Source organism: Oncorhynchus kisutch, linkage group LG2 (genome assembly GCF_002021735.2).
Source record: "Oncorhynchus kisutch isolate 150728-3 linkage group LG2, Okis_V2, whole genome shotgun sequence".
Taxonomy (NCBI): Eukaryota; Metazoa; Chordata; class Actinopteri; order Salmoniformes; family Salmonidae; genus Oncorhynchus; species Oncorhynchus kisutch.
This window is the reverse complement of record NC_034175.2, coordinates 6,324,707-6,344,077: the sequence shown is the minus strand read 5'-3', so window position 1 is coordinate 6,344,077 and position 19,371 is coordinate 6,324,707. Positions and strand designations below refer to the sequence as shown.

Genomic DNA, 19,371 nt, shown 5'->3' with positions numbered 1-19,371 from the left:
CCATGTCTTTCTTGCTCTCCCCCTTATTCATCTCTCTCATCCTCTCTGTCTCTGTCTAACTGTGTGACTCCAATATCGTCAAAGATTCCCTTTTTATCTTTCTCTATCTGGTCTTTCTTTCTCTTGTTCCCTTAATACATTTTTCTGTATTGACAGTGTTCTATAGGAGAGCATAGCAATGCATTGCTATTGATCTGTATGTCTGTACAATACAAGTGTCATGTTTGAAACGTAGCATCTCTTCCTCTCTCTCAGGACAGTATGGAGAAAGGGAAAGAGTGGACTGGAGCACTGGGGAATAGGAGCTGCCCAGCGTGTTCAATGCCCCCATTCAGAGGTTGGAGCTGGTGACTACAGCCTGTACATAAAGGAGGTGAGGGAGGAGGACAGCGGGAAGTACACCTGCATGGTGCAGGACGGAGAGAAAAACCTCTCTAAGAGGATCCTCCTCAGGGTCATCAAAGGTAAGGGGCTAAAATAACAGTAACTTATATGAAATACTGTGTGGAAAATTAAATGAACTTTCAGTGATATTTACAGTAATTTTAAAGTGATATTTGCATCATTTTAAAGTGATATTTACATGCTGTAATAGCAAGGTATTACTATATTTATCTACTGTTTATCATACAGTCACACATATCATAAACCTGTGAATATGATTAACATCTCATTGCTCTTACTTACCATTGCTCTTACTTACCCATGTCTTTCTTTCACAGTATCCATCTCCCCACCTGCTCCAGTGGAGGGCAACAAAATGACAATCACTTGCAGTGTCTCTCCATGGCCACAGGAGGCGACAGTGAGCTGGATGCTCAACGAGAAGAGAGTTTACCCTGACAGTGCAGATTATGTCCTTTCAAAGAACCAGGCGAGTGTTTTGGAGAGCAAGGCATCTGCAGGCATGATGGGTAACTGGAGCTGTGTAGTGCATAAAGGGAGGAAACAAGGGAAGGCCACCACGGCCCTGACAGTGAGAGGTGAGGGCTCAGACACGGTGATGTCATGTTTGGAAGGAATAAAACATTCAAATGCAGCTGATATATTGAAGACGTTTCCTATGTCTTCCTCCCTTCTCTCCTATCCATCACCTTCCCCCATCTCTTCTCTCGCTCAGGTATCGTTAACCCCTCCAGTGCCAGTGCCAAGGTGTATGCTGAGGTGGGGTCTGCTGTCACCCTCCCTTGTGTGTTCTCCACTGGACTCACCCCATCAGACACAGCCTGGGAGAGACTGGACACCTCTGGCTCTGCTCTCCCACTCCCTCCCTCCTTCAACTTGACCTCCCTGCTATCCCTCCCTCCCTGGGACAGGTCTGTGGGTGTGGAGCATGTGGGGCAGGGGGACGGGGGCAGGTACAGGTGCTCAGGGACAGTGGAGGGGCGCCGGGTGACCAAGGAGATGCAGTTGGTGACTGCCCAAGGTGAGCCAGGCATAAAAAATGGATGATGGTATGATATTGTAGCAGTTTCCTCATTTCAATGCCTAATGTGAGTTGTCCCTTTCTGCAAAATGGAAAGCATTTAAGGTAAATGTTTGAGATGAGATGTGAAAATGGTGCTTTAGAATTAGCAATCACAATGCTAATGACGATCCTGTGTGTTCTCTCTAATCAGTGCTCAGCAACTCACCATCTACCCAGAAGGCCCCAGTATCACTGACCTGTAACCTCAGCAACGCCAGCGAGGTCACTGAATACGAGTGGGTCCGAGTGACCTATGACCTCAATGGCACCCAATCAGAGAGCTCCGTCCAGAAAGGGAGGGTCCTGGGGATCAACAGAGTGACAGACAGGAACTCTGGCGAATGGGCTTGTCGATTCCACGGGAAAAAAGGAGTTCTAGGGAGCGTGACATACCACCTACATCTGATGAGTAAGTCCTATCTGCCTACTTTGATTCACTGTCTATTTGCATGGATCTAGGTAGATGCAGACACAATTCAAATAGAACAAATATCAGCAAGATGTATAACATTTGTCCTAATTAGACACAGGGGCGGAAGGTAGCCTAGCAGTTAAGAGCGTTGTGCCAGTAACCGAAAGGTGGCTCGTTTGAATCCCCAAGCCGACTAGGTGAAAAATCTGTGGATGTGCTCTAATTGCTCCTGTAAGTTGCTCTGGATGAGAGCGTCTGCTAAATTACTCAACTATAAACTAAAGTCTATCCTTGTTCTGTCTTGGTTGATCAGGTGGTCTGATGAGAGATAATGAGACAGGTTCTTCCAGTAATGTTGCCATGGTAGCCGGCCTGGGTTTCTTCCTCTTGGTGCTGCTGTTGGTCTTGGTGCAGATGTACAGGAACTATCGGAGGGTACGTTCAACTACAGCTGTGTGTGTTTTCCTTAAATCCTCCACGTTGACATGGAAAATACGTTTTTAAAAGGTTTATGTAATAGTTATCTAATCTCCTCTACAGCGCAAGCTGATCCTGCAGTACCCTGCCCTGGAGACCATTGTTCACACCATTGCTAATGAGAGAGAGGACAGAGAGAGGAACAGAGTGAAAGAAGATGAGATCTCCAAATAGACGAGTCTCTGCAATATGACATTTGAAATCATTTGACATGTCTATGATCAGTTGGAAGATTGTGGTATTTGTACATATTAATTCAGTGCAGACAATTGTAGCAGTTTCTTTCATATTTTCACCAAAACAAATGTGATTGATTTTGTATATGTATGCCTTATTTTTCACCTTAACCACCTATTAGACTTTTGTAATATAATGACTGAGAATACAATTATCTAAACACTTCATTGGTTTAAATCTCTCTCTTTATTACAATATATCAGTATGAATCTCCCCAATGGGTCACAATACCAAATATGCAGTTACTCTTATAAATTAACAACTCAAATGAAGTTCAATGAAACATGTATGTACAGTATGTAGAGCATTTCACTTAACTGACAAAACATCAAAAAGTACACTTGTATAAGACAGTATAGGCGTCTACAGATGTAGGATCTTAAGAATGCTACAGCAACAGGATTTGAACATTTAGTCCATAATGCTGCTTGAGCTGGCCAAAAGTAGGCTACATGAAAAGTGCAATATTGTTAATATAACCATGTGTTAGTGCGGGTTTTCAGGACCATTTACATAAATCACAAAGCTTATCTGCATTTCCAGCATTGCAGGAAAAACCTCAGCAACAAAAGAGTGATCAAATGAAGATCCTACATCTGTAGCTCTAACAATATTATGCAGGTTGAAGAAAATGATTCTGATGTTCACTCAGACTCATAATCACACTCCAAATGCAACTAAATGAAATTCAACATTTGGTGTCAATGAGCTCACTCAATCAACATCTTGCTGTGTTAAAGTATCACTCCGGCACAGTGAAAATCTCAAATGCCATTATATTCCCCATAAAGTGCAGATAAAGTCTTGGAGAATGAAGGGCTCCCAGTAGCCTATGCAGAACTACACCTGACTAATCGTCCCGTCCTCATGCGTGCCGATTCGCTGGATGTCTCTCAAGGTCAAAGTTTGGCTGAGCCCCAACGCAGCCACTTCCCACCACTCCTCATCAACACCAACGCCACTGTCCTCTGGGGTCAGCTGATCCAGGACCTCATCGGCTTCAAAGCACCAGCCTGGCCAATCAACGCTGGTGCCATCAGGGAAGGCGGGGCTAGAAGAGAGAGGGGAAAAAACTTTTACAATGGAGATAAACTTGTTGGATTGCAAATAGCTTAGTCACAAGATTTGTTTCTGCTTTAGTCTACTTCCATGTTGTTCACTGGAATGTTTGGCGTGACATTAACAAAGTAGTTGGCTAAAGTGGACACCAATCTGGTGATCAGGCTAGATTGGTTATGATGACGTGGTTGTCATGACATGAAACATGGTTACGGGTGGCATGTCATGGTTATGACAGTAAATGCAACTTCCAAGAATAACGATTTGAACATAGTGATCCTACACTACATGGTAATCAGCCCAGTAGGTAGAGTGATAAAATAACCCAGAATAAAACTGTTCCATAGTGGCCATCAGCCACCCACACCTACCTGACTGAGTCATTTCAATAGATGAATCTTCAAACTGATCATGCATACTTTGAAGACCTTTTATTATTTTATTTCCAACTGAGTTTTGATGTAAAACTCACCTGCTCTTCTTCTCCTCCTCCTCCTCATCTCCGTCCACCCTCTCCTCTATCCATCCCTGACTGACACTGGGGGCCAGCCGTCTGACCAGCTCCACCTCTTCCCACTCAGTCTCTCTATCCCCTTCACTGGGCGACTGGGACAGAGTGGTGGAGAAAGACAGAGAAGGAGGAAGAGCCCATGTTCTGAAGGTTGGAGATTTCCCCTTTCCCTCTCTTCTCCCTCTGTCCTTTCTTCTCTCCTTGGCCCGGTTCAAAATGCTCTCCAGGGGGGAGGGGTGCAAGTATGGATCCAACCCAGGAGGGGGAGAGTGGGCTATTCGCGCGTTGGAGGGCTTGGCTGAGGTCAGAAGAGAATTATATCCTCCTTGGAAGATGATATCTGGTATGGACGTGCTCCTCTGGGTCTTCAACTTAGGGCTTTTTGGGGGCTTTTCTTTTTCTTCTGGGATGTCTTTAGGCAGCTCTGGCCTAGAGAAAGCGTGGGGCTCTGGGGAGGACTCTCTCTCTGCAGGCATGTCCCAGAACACCCCTCCGTTCATCTTCAAGGACCCCAGCTTGAGCACCAGGTGAGAGTCAGAGCTCTGTCCAGAGGAACCTGAGTTGTGTTGGTAGGAACCCCTGAGTTTCTGGTTGTAGTCTGAATCAGAGTTGGAGGAAGAGTTTGTGTGTGGTTCAGACTGGGCCATCCCAGAGCTGTCAGATCCACTTTGTGACATCTGAGGGGCAGCAGTCTGCTCAATGTTTATTGGCCTTCTCCTGCGTAACCGTGGTGAATTCAGCTTCCGAGAAAACCTCCGTAATTCCACTAAAGCCTCCTCTCCTGATTGGGTGAGCCACGAGTTCCTCATGGCTTGTTGCTCCACTGACTGGGGGGCAGAATTCCTCCGTGTGGATGTGGCTCGTCCTCCCTGTGAGAGAAATCCTTGGGATTCCATTGGACTAATAGTGATAGAAACCTTTGCATTGTTTTCCCTGCATGGAGAAAGTGGGAAAGTGCTGGATTGGTGTCGTGGGTAGTCTATGTCGTGGTCCATGTTAGGATATCCGCCTAGCAACAGGTTGTGCGGCCCGTTGGGTTTGGGTTGAAAGGTTTCTGTTGCCACTCGAGGTAGAGAGTTAGACTGTCTGGAATGGGTCCAGGTCACCCTTCGTTCTTTTATCCCCCTGGACTCAATCCCCTCATCCCATTGATTGATGTCTCCGATCTCGCTCACCCTTGCCTCTGACATCATAACCTCATCCATGACCCTGCCACCTCCTTGCCCCTTTTTCATTACCCCTCCTGCAAATGATTGGTTATGAATGTCACTGAGCTTGCGTGGTTGTCCTGGCAACATTGCATCTTTATAGTGCACTGGTTCCTGAGTTGGTTGTTCTGCCTCTGTTGCTATGGACACCAATGTCCCATTCACTGATTGGATGAGAAGTTCCTCAACAGGTTTCACCTCCAAAGAAAAAGGGATTTGTGCTTCTGATTGGTCAAGAGGCTGATCTACTGACTCCTCAATGGTCATCTTGGGCTCTGTAGGGGGTGTGGCTTGTTCCTGTAGCTGTAGGTCTCTCTGTTTGGTCTGCAGTCGTCTGCTGGCCTCTGTCTCTCTCAGGCCCTGCAGTGTTTCCTGTCAATGAATGGAAGAAAGAAAGAGGGATAAGAGGAGAGCATCGATATCACTGTATGTTACACAATATGTACATTGTGCATTTAATCATTCATTCATTGATTTAATACCAAAGAGACAAAAAGGTAACTACAATAAATCATGTCATTACCATTTTAGTCAGTATTTTTCTGTCTGTTTACCTGTGCCTTGTGGATGTTGAAGATCCATGTAGAGCAGCTCTCTGGGCTGGAGGTGGAAAAGGTGTAGACATTCGCCGCACAGCCCAGAACACTCACCTCCACCACCACAAACGAACCTGGGTGATGGAGAGGAAGAGAAGGAAAGAGCGAGGGAGAGATAAAGAAAGAACTGTCATTTAAAACTCTACAACTGGTCTCTGTAGCAAGAGACAGAGCAACGTTTCATCTTTCCAATTCTAGGATATGTACTGTATGGTCAATGACTGTACTCACAGCCATCTTTGAGTGTGTCACAGCGTGTTCTATCCAGGGCCAATGGGGGGCGAACTACCTTCAGTCTCTCTGCCTTCTTCTGGACCTTGGTCACCAGCAGCACGTCAGAGAAGAGCAGGGCTGTCACCTCCAGCTTCACCACATAACAGTCGCAACAAGCCCAAAGAAACATGACATCTATATTTTACATGTTAGTCATTTAGCAGATGCTCTTATCCAGAGCAACTTACAGTTAGTGCATTCATCTTAAGATAGCAAGGTGAGTCAACCACATATCACAGTCGTAGTAAGTACATTTTTCCTCAAAGTAGTTATCATCAAAGTCCGTGCTAATGAGATGATAATTTTAGGAAGAATCCTCTACATGGAAGTCAATGTTTCACTGGAACAGAGTGAGATTCTGTCACTCAACCTACCTTGTGATCCTTCCTTCCTCTGATCTTCAGGGTCTCCTCCAATAGCAGCTTGCGTATGACCCCAGGACCCACCCCTCTGACAGGGCACGTCAAATCAAAACTGCAGAACTCTCTGACATGCTGTGGATGAAATCAACATTGACTACTCACTGTCTGCATCACACATTACAGTATCTATATTGTTTTCTAGGGTTGGTGTAATTTCCTATCCTGTTCCTAGAAAGGTTTTTCTTCTCTCTTTCACCTTGTCGATTTCCTCATTCATCCCCTCCATCACGTCATATCCCTCTATCTTCTGGGCGGAAAGCGAGAGGGCCTGCTCATCATCCTTAAGCCTCAAGTAGTCATTGATGCTGTCCAGAAATCCATTAACACAAGCCAACTGGAGGAGAGAGAGGGATAGGGAGAGATAGATAGAAAGAGAGAGATAGAGAAAAAAAGAGAGTGAGTGAGAGAGAGTGAGAGAGAGAGAAACAGAGCGAAGGAGAGTGTGCGTGTGTGTGGGACAGAGAGATTTCCTTAATTTGCATTTTCATCTATTACTAGTATAGGCAATTAGCGATTAGCTAGTAAGAAAATGGCGCTGGAACGCACAACTTCCTTTTCTAATGAACATGATCAGCCTCAGGCCTGACAAACTGAATAAAAAGGCCTTGATTGAAAAGGCCATCTCTCTTCACTCACCATGCCCCTGAGTGTGTGCTGAGTGTGGGGAGCCTGGGTGGTCTTGAGGACAGCCTTCAGCAGCAGGGGGTACTTGGTGATCCTCTGGATGGGTTTGGCCTGCATATCTCCCAGACGCATCCGCTCACACTGGGGGTGTGTCTCCACCCACTATGGACGCGGAGAAAAACATTATTTTGTGTCTTCTAGTCTCTAGACCTTATACCCAAAGTTATGGCCTCGGTAGAACTCATGTAAATACAGTGTTGTTACAGTGTATGAAATAATATTGTTACATGGTACTGGACAAATTCAAAGGCTTGAAAAACTCATAATGGAGATTCTTTGAACAAGCTGTAAAAGTGCTTAGACAGCAAAAAACAGCCAAAAACACGTTCTAATCTTTAAGAAGACAATGTGCAGGCTAGGCTCTCTGAGTCATTAGGTCAGAGCGTTGGTGTAACAAGTGTTTGGCCTTTAGGATATTACCAATAACAGAAGGTCTGGATATGGTGATCATCAAAACCACTAGAACATGAAGTTCTGCGGATGCTATGACTCAATTCACTGATGTTCCATACTGTGTTACCGTAATGAAGGGTAGTTTGGAGAACCATGTGTGTGACGCAGAGTGACTTTGGGTGAGAGTGAAAGGGTGTGCATGCAATATGTAAACAAGAAGGGGGCTTGTGTATGGAGTGGTGTGTGTGTGTGTTTGTTTCTGTCTCCCATTCCATGTACCATAAAGCTGCTATTGGCAAGGACATTCTCACCATTACTGTTAAGGCAAGTTCTACCAACAAAATACAACCTAGCTCTCTGGTACCCTGCAAACCATGATCCCTTCTGTGTTTTCCACCCGGAGGTCTGAGGTCTGTATCACATGTTGTAAATGGCTTCTGTTCATACTGAGACATGACCTAGACATGACCGCCTTGTTGACCTGGTGGCTACGGAGGTGAGACAAGTGGAGTCACCAACTGAACACATACACAAACATTCCCTTTGCAGAGGAGCCTGGTTTGATGTTGATGATCATGTGTTTTCTTGTCTGCTGAATAAGCCAGATATTGTTGTTGTGGGGGAGGCCAGAGGGAGGGGCTGATTCTGGAGGTGGGCTGCTCATTGGACTACTACATGGAGCAGTCCTTTTCTGACAAGCTGCTTAAATACCAGCCCCTCGTGTCACTCCTGAACAGCCTCGTAACAGTGCATGCTTGCTACGGTGATATTGGCTAGTCTCTGCCATGTTCACAGGCTGACAGTACCTGGACTTCAGATAGCAGGCCTACATAAGACAAAGCTGATAGCGAGGTACTGCTCTGTGTCAGCAGTCATGGACAGCCTTTCTGTGTGAAGAAGAAGGTGCTATCTGTTTCCCTATGTGTCCAGATATCCTTGTCCTGAGATGTTTATATTATGATTTGTGGATTCAAATGAAGTATAAAAAATGTGTGTGTGTGTGTGTTTAACTAACCATTAAGTAGGTGTGGAAGTGCAGGTTGGTGTCTGTCAGTTTGCTCGTAATGTCCACTGTGCTCTCCTCCTTACAACAGTAGTGCAGATAGGTGGAGAAACGCTCAGGGAACTACAGACAGAGGGTGGGGATGGGATTAGACAAAGATTACTGTAAACAAACATGTTTTAAACCCGTGTTTCCATTCCTTCCTTTCACCCCCGTTTGACCCTCATACTTTCATCCCATATGTGAACCTGATACTAGATCTGATTGACAGTCAGTACTGTACCTGCAGGCATCCTGCCTCTAACCCCAGGGGGTCAAAGGGCTTCCCCGTCCTGCGGACTTCCTGTAACATGGGATACATCACTTCCTGCCAGAAGAGCCGGTGGGCGCTGAGGATGGAGGGAAGGTTGGAGAAGAGGCTCTCAGGTGTCACCTGAAGAAGAGAGGGACAGGAAAAAGAGGGTGATGATACTGCTTTCTTGATTTTGAACCTACAATCAACCCCACGCCTCTGATTTTTTGGAAGTGTGTTGAAATTTGTGTTTGTCTAAAGTCAATAAAAAGATATGATAGTTGTAGACCTTTTGTGATAAAAAAAGATTAAGAGGGTAATTGTTTGACAAAGCTGCAGTGTCTAGCTGAAGAACTCTGCAGAACTCACTCCCCCACATTCTCAGATACTTTCCACATTCTCAGCGGAATTATCTAACATTCTGTTATTGAGCTGAATGTTCCATCTGCCCTGGTGTGTTCTGTGTCAGATAGAGCATATGTTCTCAGTGTGTTAGTATGTCAGCTCAGCAGTATGTACTGTATGTACAGTATGTTGTTTGTACAGTATGTTGTACTACAGCAGCCGGTTTCAACTAGGCCCAAGGGCCCCCCCTTGGAATGGGTACTGGTTTTAAATTCAACCAAAGGTCAAAGTCATTCATGAAAACACACACACACCTGAACCCAGTCAGATCATGCAAGATCCAGCTCAAAAGCACATGCTTAGTTCATTGCAACACATCTATTTGAGTGGTCAGCCGGGAAACACAGATAGGCCCAAAGACCAGAGAGTGAGTTCTAGAGAAAATGTCCCCTACAGAAAATCCTGTGAATGAGAACCCAGCTCATATAGACTGACCTCTAAGAGGAATCCATGCTGGTGCAGGTTGGTAAGAGCTGCCATCACCAACTGAGAAACATAATGACACAAACAAACACAGACATGAAAAATGACATTGCAATAAAAGATGCTAAAAAAAGTAACTATTATTAACTATTATTACTATTACTATTAAGATACAGATAAAAGTAACTATTATCATATTTCTATTATGAATAGTCACTGGTTATTATGGACACATCACTGAAAGACATTGATACATTTTCAGTAATGAGAGCAGGGTGTCCGTCTGTCTGTCTTACATCAGTGACAACAGTGAGCTTGTTGATGTAGGTGAGCTCAGTATGGACCAACTCCCACAGCGCCTCCTGTTGGTGCCTCTGGGTCTTACACATCATCTGATCAGAGAGAGAGAGAGTGAGCGAGAGAGAGTGGGAGAAAGAGATGTGTTGTAAAAGGTAGGAAGAGAGATAGAGAGATAGGGTGGGAGAAATAGATATGTTGTAAAGGTAGGAAGAGAAACAGAGAGATAGGGTGGGAGAAAGAGATATGTTGTAAAGGTAGGGAGAGAGAGGGGGTGGGAGAGAGAGAGAGAGATATGTTGTAAAAGGTAGGGAGAGAGAGATATGTTGTAAAAGGTAGGGAGAGAGAGAGAGAGAGAGGGTGGGAGAGAGATATGTTGTAAAAGGTAGGGAGAGAGAGAGAGAGAGAGAGAGAGAGAGAGAGAGAGGGTGGGTGGGAGAAAGAGATATGTTGTAAAGGTAGGGAGAGAGAGAGAGAGAGAGAGAGGGTGGGAGAAAGATATATGTTGTAAAGGTAGGGAGAGAGAGATATGTTGTAAAAGGTAGGGAGAGAGATATGTTGTAAAAGGTAGGGAGAGAGAGAGGGTGGGAGAAAGAGATATGTTGTAAAAAGTAGGGAGAGAGAGAGAGAGGGTGGGTGGGAGAAAGAGATATGTTGTAAAAGGTAGGGAGAGAGAGAGGGTGGGAGAAAGAGATATGTTGTAAAAAGTAGGGAGAAAGAGAGAGAGAGATATGTTGTAAAAGGTAGGGAGAGAGAGAGAGAGAGAGATGTTGTAAAAGGTAGGGAGAGAGAGAGAGAGGGTGGGAGAAAGAGATGTTGTAAAAAGTAGGGAGAGAGAGAGAGAGAGAGAGAGAGACAGAGAGAGAGGGTGGGTGGGTGGGTGGGAGAAAGAGATGTTGTAAAAGGTAGGGCGAGAGAGGGTGGGAGAAAGAGATATGTTGTAAAAGGTAGGGAGAGAGAGAGAGATGTTGTAAAAGGTAGGGAGAGAGAGAGAGAGGGTGGGAGAAAGAGATGTAAAAAGTAGGGAGAGAGAGAGAGAGAGAGAGAGACAGAGAGAGAGGGTGGGTGGGTGGGAGAAAGATATGTTGTAAAAGGTAGGGAGAGAGAGGGTGGGAGAAAGAGATATGTTGTAAAAGGTAGGGAGAGAGAGAGAGGGTGGGAGAAAGAGATATGTTGTAAAAGGTAGGGAGAGAGAGAGGGTGGGAGAAAGAGAGATGTTGTAAAAGGGAGGGAGAGAGAGAGAGAGGGTGGGAGAAAGAGATATGTTGTAAATGTAGGGAGAGAGAGAGAGGGTGGGAGAGAGAGATATGTTGTAAAAGGTAGGGAGAGAGATAGAGAGGGTGGAAGAAAGAGATATGTTGTAAAAGGTAGGGAGAGAGAGAGGGTGGGAGAAAGAGATATGTTGTAAAAGGTAGAGAGAGAGAGAGAGAGAGAGAGAGAGAGAGAGAGAGAGAGAGAGAGAGAGGGTGGGAGAAAGAGAGATGTTGTAAAAGGTAGGGAGAGAGAGGGAGAGAGATAGAGAGGGTGGGAGAAAGAGATGTTGTAAAAGGTAGGGAGAGAGAGAGAGAGAGGGTGGGAGAAAGAGAGATGTTGTAAAAGGTAGGGAGAGAGAGGGAGAGAGATAGAGAGGGTGGGAGAAAGAGATATGTTGTAAAAGGTAGGGAGGGATCATTTATTCAGTTGCTTGCGAAAGTATTCAGCCCCCTTGGCATTTTTCCTATTTGTTGCCTTACAACCTGGAATTAAGGGGGTTTGTATAATTTGATTTACAGAACATGCCTACCACTTTGAAGTTGCAAAATATTTTTTATTGTGAAACAAACAAGAAATCAGACCAAAAAACAGAAAACTTGAGTGGGACCCCCCTCCCCCCAAGTCAACACTTCGTAGAGCCACCTTTTGCAGCAATTACAGCTGCAAGTCTCTTGGGGTATGTCTCTATAAGCTTGGCACATCTAGCCACTAGGATTTTTGCCCATCCTTCAAGGAAAAACTGCTCCAGCTCCTTCAAGTTGGATGGGTTCCGCTGATGTACAGCAATCTTTAAGTCATACCAGAGATTCTCAATTGGATTGAGGTCTGGGCTTTGACTAGGCCATTCCAAGAGATTTAAATGTTTCCCCTTAAACCACCCAAGTGTTGCTTTAGCAGTATGCTTAGGGTCATTGTCCTGCTGGAAGGTGAACCTCTGTCCCAGTCTCAAATCCCTGGAAGACTGAAACAGGTTTCCCTCAAGAATTTCCCTGTATTTAGCGCCATCCATCATTCCTTCAATTCTGACCAGTTTCCTAGTCCCTGCCAATGTAAAACATCCCCACAGCATGATGCTGCCACCACCATGCTTCACTGTGGTGATGGTGTTCTCAGGAGATGAGAGGTGTTGGGTTTGCCCCAGACATAGCGTTTTCCTGGATGGCCAACAACCTCAATTTTAGTCTCATCTGACCAGAGTACCTTCTCCCATAGGTTTGTGCGTTTCCCAAATGCCTTTTGGCAAACACCAAACATCTTTGCTTATTTTTTTCTGGCAACTCTTCCATAAAGCCTAGTTCTGTGGAGTATACGGCTTAAATTGGTCTTATGGACAGATACTCCAATCTCCGCTGTGGAGCTTTGCAGCTCCTTTATGGTTATCTTTGGTGTCTTTGTTGCCTCTCTGTTTAATGTTCTCCTTGCCTGGTCCGTGAGTTTTGGTGGGCGGCCCTCACTTGTCAGGTTTGTTGTGGTGCCATATTCTTTCAATTTTTTTTATAATGGATTTAATGGTGCTCCGTGGGATGTTCAAAGTTTCTGATATTTTTTTATAACCCAACCCTGATCTGTACTTCTCCACAACTTTGTCCCTGACCTGTTTGGAGAGCTCCTTGGTCTTCATTGTGCTGTTGGCTTGGTGGTGCCACTTGCTTGGTGATGCCGCTTGCTTGGTGATGCCGCTTGCTTGGTGATGCCGCTTGCTTGGTGATGCCCCTTGCTTGGTGATGCCCCTTGCTTGGTGATGCCCCTTGCTTGGTGATGCCCCTTGCTTGGTGATGCCGCTTGCTTGGTGATGCCGCTTGCTTGATGGTGCCCCTTGCTTGGTGGTGTTGCAAAATCTGGGGCCTTTCAGAACAGGTGTATATATACTGAGATCATGTGACAGATCATGTGACACTTAAATAAAGTCCACCTGTGTGCAATCTAACAAATTATGTGACTTCTGAAGGTAATTGTTTGCACCAGATCTTATTTAGGGGCTTCAAAGCGAAGGGGGTGAATACATACGAATGCACCACTTTTCCGTTTTTTTATTTAATTTTTTTAATTATTTTTTTTTTTTTCATTTCGCTTCACCATTTTGAACTATTTTGTGTATGTTCATTACATGAAATCCAAATAAAAATCCATTTAAATTGCAGGTTGTAATGCAACAAAATAGGACAAATTCTCAGGGTGAATACTTTGCGAGGCACTGTATTAACTAGATAATATGCCTATCATGACTTGCATTGATCAGTAGGTAAATCTGGTTACCGAGTGATTATGTACTATATCAGTCCAGTTGTTCTCCAGTGTGGCTCCTGTCCCCTCCCCCCCCAAGCTCCAGTTCAGACACACTGGTACTGGGAACGCCTCCAGAGTCCGCTTCAGAGCATCCAACTGCCCTGCGCCCTGACAGAGAGAAAGAGAGAGAGCGAGTGTGTGAAAGAGGGATATATATATATACAGTTGAAGTTGGAAGTTTACATACACTTAGGTTGGAGTCAGTAAAACTTGATTTTCAACCACTTCACAAATTTCTTGTTAACAAACTATAGTTTTGACAAGTTAGTTAGGACATCTACTTTGTGTAGATGTAGACACAAGTCATTTTTCCAACATTTGTTAACAGACAGATTATTTCACTGTATCACAATTCCAGTGGGTCACAAGTTTACATACACTAAGTTGACTGTGCCTTTAAACAGCTTGGGAAATTCCTGAAAATGATGTCATGGCTTTAGAAGCTTCTGATAGGCTAATTGACATCATTTGAGTCAATTGGAGGTGTACCTGTGGATGTATTTCAAAGTCAACCTTCAAACTCAGTGCCTCTTTGCTTGACATCATGGGAAAATCAAAAGAAATCAGTCAAGACCTCAGAAAAAGAAATGGAAGAGTTTGGTTCTTCCTTGGGAGCAATTTTCAAACGCTTGAAGGTACCACGTTCATCTGTACAAACAATAGTACGCAAGTATAAACACCATGGGACCACACAGCCGTCATACTGCTCAGGAAGGAGGCGAGTTCTGTCTCCTAGAGATGAACATACTTGGTGCAAAAAGTGCAAATCAATCCCAGAACAGCAGCAATGTACCTTGTGAAGATGCTGGAGGAAACAGGTACAAAAGTATCTGTATCCACAGTAAAACAAGTCCTATATCGACATAACCTGAAAGGCCACACAGCAAGGAAGAAGCCACTGCTCCAAAACTGCCATAAAAAAGCCTCAAATGACTCAAATGATGTCAATTAGCCTATCAGAAGCTTCTAAAGCCATTACATCATTTTCAGGAATTCTCCAAGCTGTTTAAACATACGGTCAACTTGGTGTATGTAAACTTGTGACCCACTGGAATTGTGATACAGTGAATTATAAGTTAAATAATCTGTCTGTTAACAATTGATGGAAAAATTACTTCCTAACCGACTTGCCAAAACTATAGTTTGTTAACAAGAAATTTGTGGAGTGGTTGAAAAACAAATTTTAATGACTCCAACCTAAGTGTATGTAAACTTCCGACTTCAACTGTATACACACCACCGCCACCACCACTGTTATCAAATTTAGTTAGAAATGGGCTCATAGCAGATATGCTTGAGTGAACAATTGGAGTGTACATTTGCCAAATTCCTATTTTCTGTAAGTATGTGGACAGTGGCACTGGCTGTGCGTGTCTGTACATGTGCGTGTCAGGGTGTATTCATGTGTGTAGAGGACAAGTTAAGTGCGTGGGAGGAAAGTACCTCAGGCATGGGGCTCTTGTCAGTCGCTCCCTGGCTGAACAGGACCTGTCTCAGTGCTGCTCGGGGTTTGAAACTTCCAGACGCTCCCTTACTCACCGTGGTATAGTCTACCACCACTTTCGGCTTCAGCTTCCTCTGAAAATGATGGAGAATATAATGTCAATATACAGTATGTGTTTGTTGTGGTAGCTTGAATATTAGGAAGTACACATAGCCTTCTGGTAGGCTGGGTGAAGTTTCTAGCATTTGGCTTCAGGATGTAGATTAAGTGTCATGGGGGCCTCAAGTTTAGGGATGATTTCAAACTGATCCTGCATCTACAAACAGAAGCTGAAGTTCATAGCCCTCACATGGTATCCCACAGTATTGAATCTGCGTTTGTCTGCTGACACCCTGTGGTTGGTAGTTGTCTCTGCAGCCAGAGTTAGTCCATCTGTCACGCCCGCCTCTCTCTCCACCTCCCTCTGTCTCTCTTCCTCTCCTCCATTCCTCCACTGCTCCACCACTTCCCCTGGATGAGTCACATTACCTCCCCTTCCTTCATTGAAAGAGGTTGTTGCTTTTGAGGAAAGGCTGAAGAGATAAGAGAGCATAAACACAATGTTGGCCTATTGCTTGGGGCCTACAGAGAGAGAGATGGAGGGAGAGACAGAGGGAGAGATGGAGGGAGAGAAGCAGAGGGATATATGGATGGAGAGACACAGAGAGATGGAGAGAAGCAGAGGGAGAGATGGAGGGAGAGAAGCAGAGGGAGAGAGAGAGAGAGATGGAGGGAGAGATGGAGGGAGAGACACAAAGAGAGATGGAGGGAGAGAAGCAGAGGGAGAGAAGCAGAGGGAGAGATGGAGGGAGAGAGAGGGAGAGAAGGAGGGAGAGAAGCAGAGGGAGAGATGGAGGGAGAGAGAGGGAGAGATGGAGAGAGAGGGAGAGATGGAGGGAGAGACAGAGGGAGAGATGGAGGGAGAGAAAGAGGGAGAGATAGAGGGAGAGATGGAGGGAGAGAAAGAGGGAGAGATGGAGGGAGAGAAAGAGGGAGAGTTGGAGCGAGGGCGTTAGTAGAAAGGAGACTAGGCAGAGCATGGGATTACTATGTAGTTAATTTAAAAGAGAACGTATTCTTAATGATTGACCTGGTTAATGAAGGTTAGATACTTAAATGAACAAGGAACCAAAAGGGGGAAGTCCAATGAGGGGAAATGAAACTTGAGGAACTAAGAAGACAGAGGAACTTACATTTCTAACAAAACACGCACATGGGTACCTCCCATTTAGCATGAGCACAGTAAATAAAACCAAGACATGGGCTGAAGAATGTAAACCGCTACAGGCCATTGAAACACAATGTAGTGACAAGGTATTGTGACCTTAATACCACTTTGTTTCTGTCTCAGTCAAGCTGTTATGATCTTGCCAAGAATCTATAATGATGATGACAATGATTACCTCTATGCAATAATGAATGCATTGTCAGGTACACAGGCTAGCAGTAAGGGGGACATAACAGAGATGACAGGAATAGCCTCAATCTGGCACTGATAGAGTCACAGGGCTCTCAGCTTTAGTTACAGTATGACCAAGGTGAAACCTCAAAAACAACTTAACCTTACACAAATTCACGCATGCCTGACCCTCACCCAAATACACCAACTACAGTATGTCCTCTAAGGGCTTTGGGTTACACAGCAAAAATGTACCTTGAGTTCCCAGCCATACATCCATCACACCAAAGACATCAACCTACAGTAATCTAGAGCAGTGTTTCCCAAACTCAGTCCTGGGGCCCTCCCTGGGTGCATGTTTTGGTTTTTACCTTAGCACTACACAGCTGATTCAAATAACCAACTCATTGTCAGCTGTGGGCAAAAACCAAAACGTGCATCGGGGGGGGGGGGGGGGGGGCAGGACTGAGTTTGGGAAACCCCAATCGAGAGCTTTAAAGCAGTGAATAATACACACGATACAAGATACACACACACTGCATACTTTCAAAGAGCGTAAATAGTCTCTCTTACACATTCACACACAATCCACGCCACAGTGCCTAACATCAAAACGCCTGCTCCATGACATCAGTGATTTAATCAGACACTCATGACAAGATGTCAACCACCTGTTTACCTTCACTATATCTCACTAATAAAAACCCATTAATACTGGTGACTTCAAGTATCATTGAAACACAATCATCTATTTGTGTTGACACCAGGCCAACACACAGCAGCCATGTTGGTCTGTGTTGGTTCTGAGGGGAACCTCAAATCAACACACATCATAAAGCAAACACATTACAACACAGTATAAGTGTACTGATTATTGCACAAAGAAGAAGCGTCAGATTGTCAAGGCATTGATTGAGTGTAATAATAAAAGATACAATGTCCCAGATAGTGCCTTCACAAGTATACTTCTACGGTAATAAAATACAGTTAAATTAATTACCTGGCTTCGGTTGGATCCATCTTGATTCAGACAGTCATCTTTCGTTTCTGTTGGCTCTCTGTCTTTCTCTCTTTGAGTCGGTCCTTCCCTATCCTGCCTCCTTCCCTCCCTTTCTCTAGCACTCCTGCCCTCTAACTGGCCTGACGAGAAAAACTGGATTCCTAAGATAACAAATCTGCGCTACGGCCTAGTTAATGTGTGGCAGTGGTGTTTGTTATGAGGGTGGCGCTGATTCATTTATTTTGGCTAGATGGTTTGTGTTGTTTCATGTCAATCAGTGATATCGATCATTCTGAGGAGGTAATAGTTCTACAGGAAGTGATCATGTCCTCTAAAACCCTGTCTGAGAAGTCTCTACATAGAGAGATGTGAAGAGCACCTCCTATAAGGGTTAGAAAACAGAGAGTGAGACACAGAATGGTAGTTGACTGAGGAACGAGGTGATTGAAAAAGAGGATAAATGTAAAATGACAGGCAGATCAGCAGACATGTAAAGAGGACGTGGGAAGAGAAGTGGAAAAGGTTAGAGAGGGGATGGCGACAGGTGAAGAGACAGGGGGGGAAGAGAGGGGACAGGGTAACAATAAAAAGAGCAAAAAAGACAGAGAGGGAGAGTGAGAAGTATGGTTTAATAAGTTAATGCTACGTCGAGGAATGCAGAGACTACATACCAGATGTTATACACACCATTACACCGTCACACACACACAGACCACACAGCCAGACATGCAATTAATGAGCAAGAAAACAAAGCCAATGTTGACCTAAATGACTAATGATGATAAATACAATCCACCTGTGTGTAATCAAGTCTCCGTATAAATGCACCTGCACTGTGATAGTCTCAGAGGTCCGTTAAAAGCGCAGAGAGCATCATGAAGAACAAGGAACACACCAGGCAGGTCCGAGATACTGTTGTGAAGAAGTTTAAAGCCGGATTTGGATACAAAAAGATTTCCCAAGCTTTAAACATCCCAAGGAGCACTGTGCAAGCGATAATATTGAAATGGAAGGAGTATCAGACCACTGCCAATCTACCAAGACCTGGCCGTCCCTCTAAACTTTCAGCTCATACAAGGAGAAGACTGATCAGAGATGCTGATCAGAGATCTACAGCTGAGGTGGGAGACTCTGTCCATAGGACAACAATCAGTCGTATATTGCACAAATCTGGCCTTTATGGAAGAGTGGCAAGAAGAAAGCCATTTCTTAAAGATATCCATAAAAAGTGTCGTTTAAAGTTTGCCACAAGCCACCTGGGAGACACACCAAACATGTGGAAGAAGGTGCTCTGGTCAGATGAAACCAAAATTGAACTTTTTGGCAACAATGCAAAACGTTATGTTTGGTGTAAAAGCAACACAGCTCATCACCCTGAACACACCATCCCCACTGTCAAACATGGTGGTGGCAGCATCATGGTTTGGGCCTGCTTTTCTTCAGCAGGGACAGGGAAGAAGGTTAAAATTGATGGGAAGATGGATGGAGCCAAATACAGGACCATTCTGGAAGAAAACCTGATGGAGTCTGCAAAAGACCTGAGACTGGGACGGAGATTTGTCTTCCAACAAGACAATGATCCAAAACATAAAGCAAAATCTACAATGGAATGGTTCAAAAATAAACATATCCAGGTGTTAGAATGGCCAAGTCAAAGTCCTGACCTGAATCCAATCGAGAATCTGTGGAAAGAACTGAAAACTGCTGTTCACAAATGCACTCCATCCAACCTCACTGAGCTCGAGCTGTTTTGCAAGGAGGAATGGGAAAAAATGTCAGTCTCTCGATG

General features: G+C 44.6%; 2 protein-coding genes across 2 annotated transcripts in view; one reads left to right on the top strand and one right to left on the bottom strand.

Annotated features, from left to right (window-relative positions):
• Positions 1–2,759, top strand: part of LOC109906188 (lymphocyte activation gene 3 protein) — a 3,224-nt gene extending 465 nt beyond the window's left edge. The window contains exons 3-8 of the mRNA XM_020503824.2: positions 256–464; positions 723–983; positions 1,121–1,426; positions 1,620–1,877; positions 2,194–2,315; positions 2,421–2,759. Of these exons, the coding sequence (XP_020359413.2) occupies positions 256–464; positions 723–983; positions 1,121–1,426; positions 1,620–1,877; positions 2,194–2,315; positions 2,421–2,531 (1,267 nt within the window). The 3' untranslated portion in view covers positions 2,532–2,759. The remainder of the gene's footprint in view (positions 1–255; positions 465–722; positions 984–1,120; positions 1,427–1,619; positions 1,878–2,193; positions 2,316–2,420) is intronic.
• Positions 2,749–17,700, bottom strand: LOC109900554 (uncharacterized). The gene is made up of 15 exons (XM_031785991.1): positions 17,583–17,700; positions 15,494–15,716; positions 15,144–15,278; positions 13,671–13,808; positions 10,160–10,255; positions 9,876–9,926; positions 9,027–9,176; positions 8,756–8,866; positions 7,300–7,449; positions 6,860–6,997; positions 6,616–6,735; positions 6,200–6,332; positions 5,927–6,042; positions 4,126–5,744; positions 2,749–3,645 (listed from the first exon to the last, which is right to left on the bottom strand). Exons 1-15 carry the CDS (start codon positions 17,600–17,602, stop codon positions 3,435–3,437), a joined length of 3,411 nt encoding a protein of 1,136 aa, XP_031641851.1. The 5' UTR covers positions 17,603–17,700; the 3' UTR covers positions 2,749–3,434.
• Positions 17,701–19,371: the final 1,671 nt, after the last annotated feature.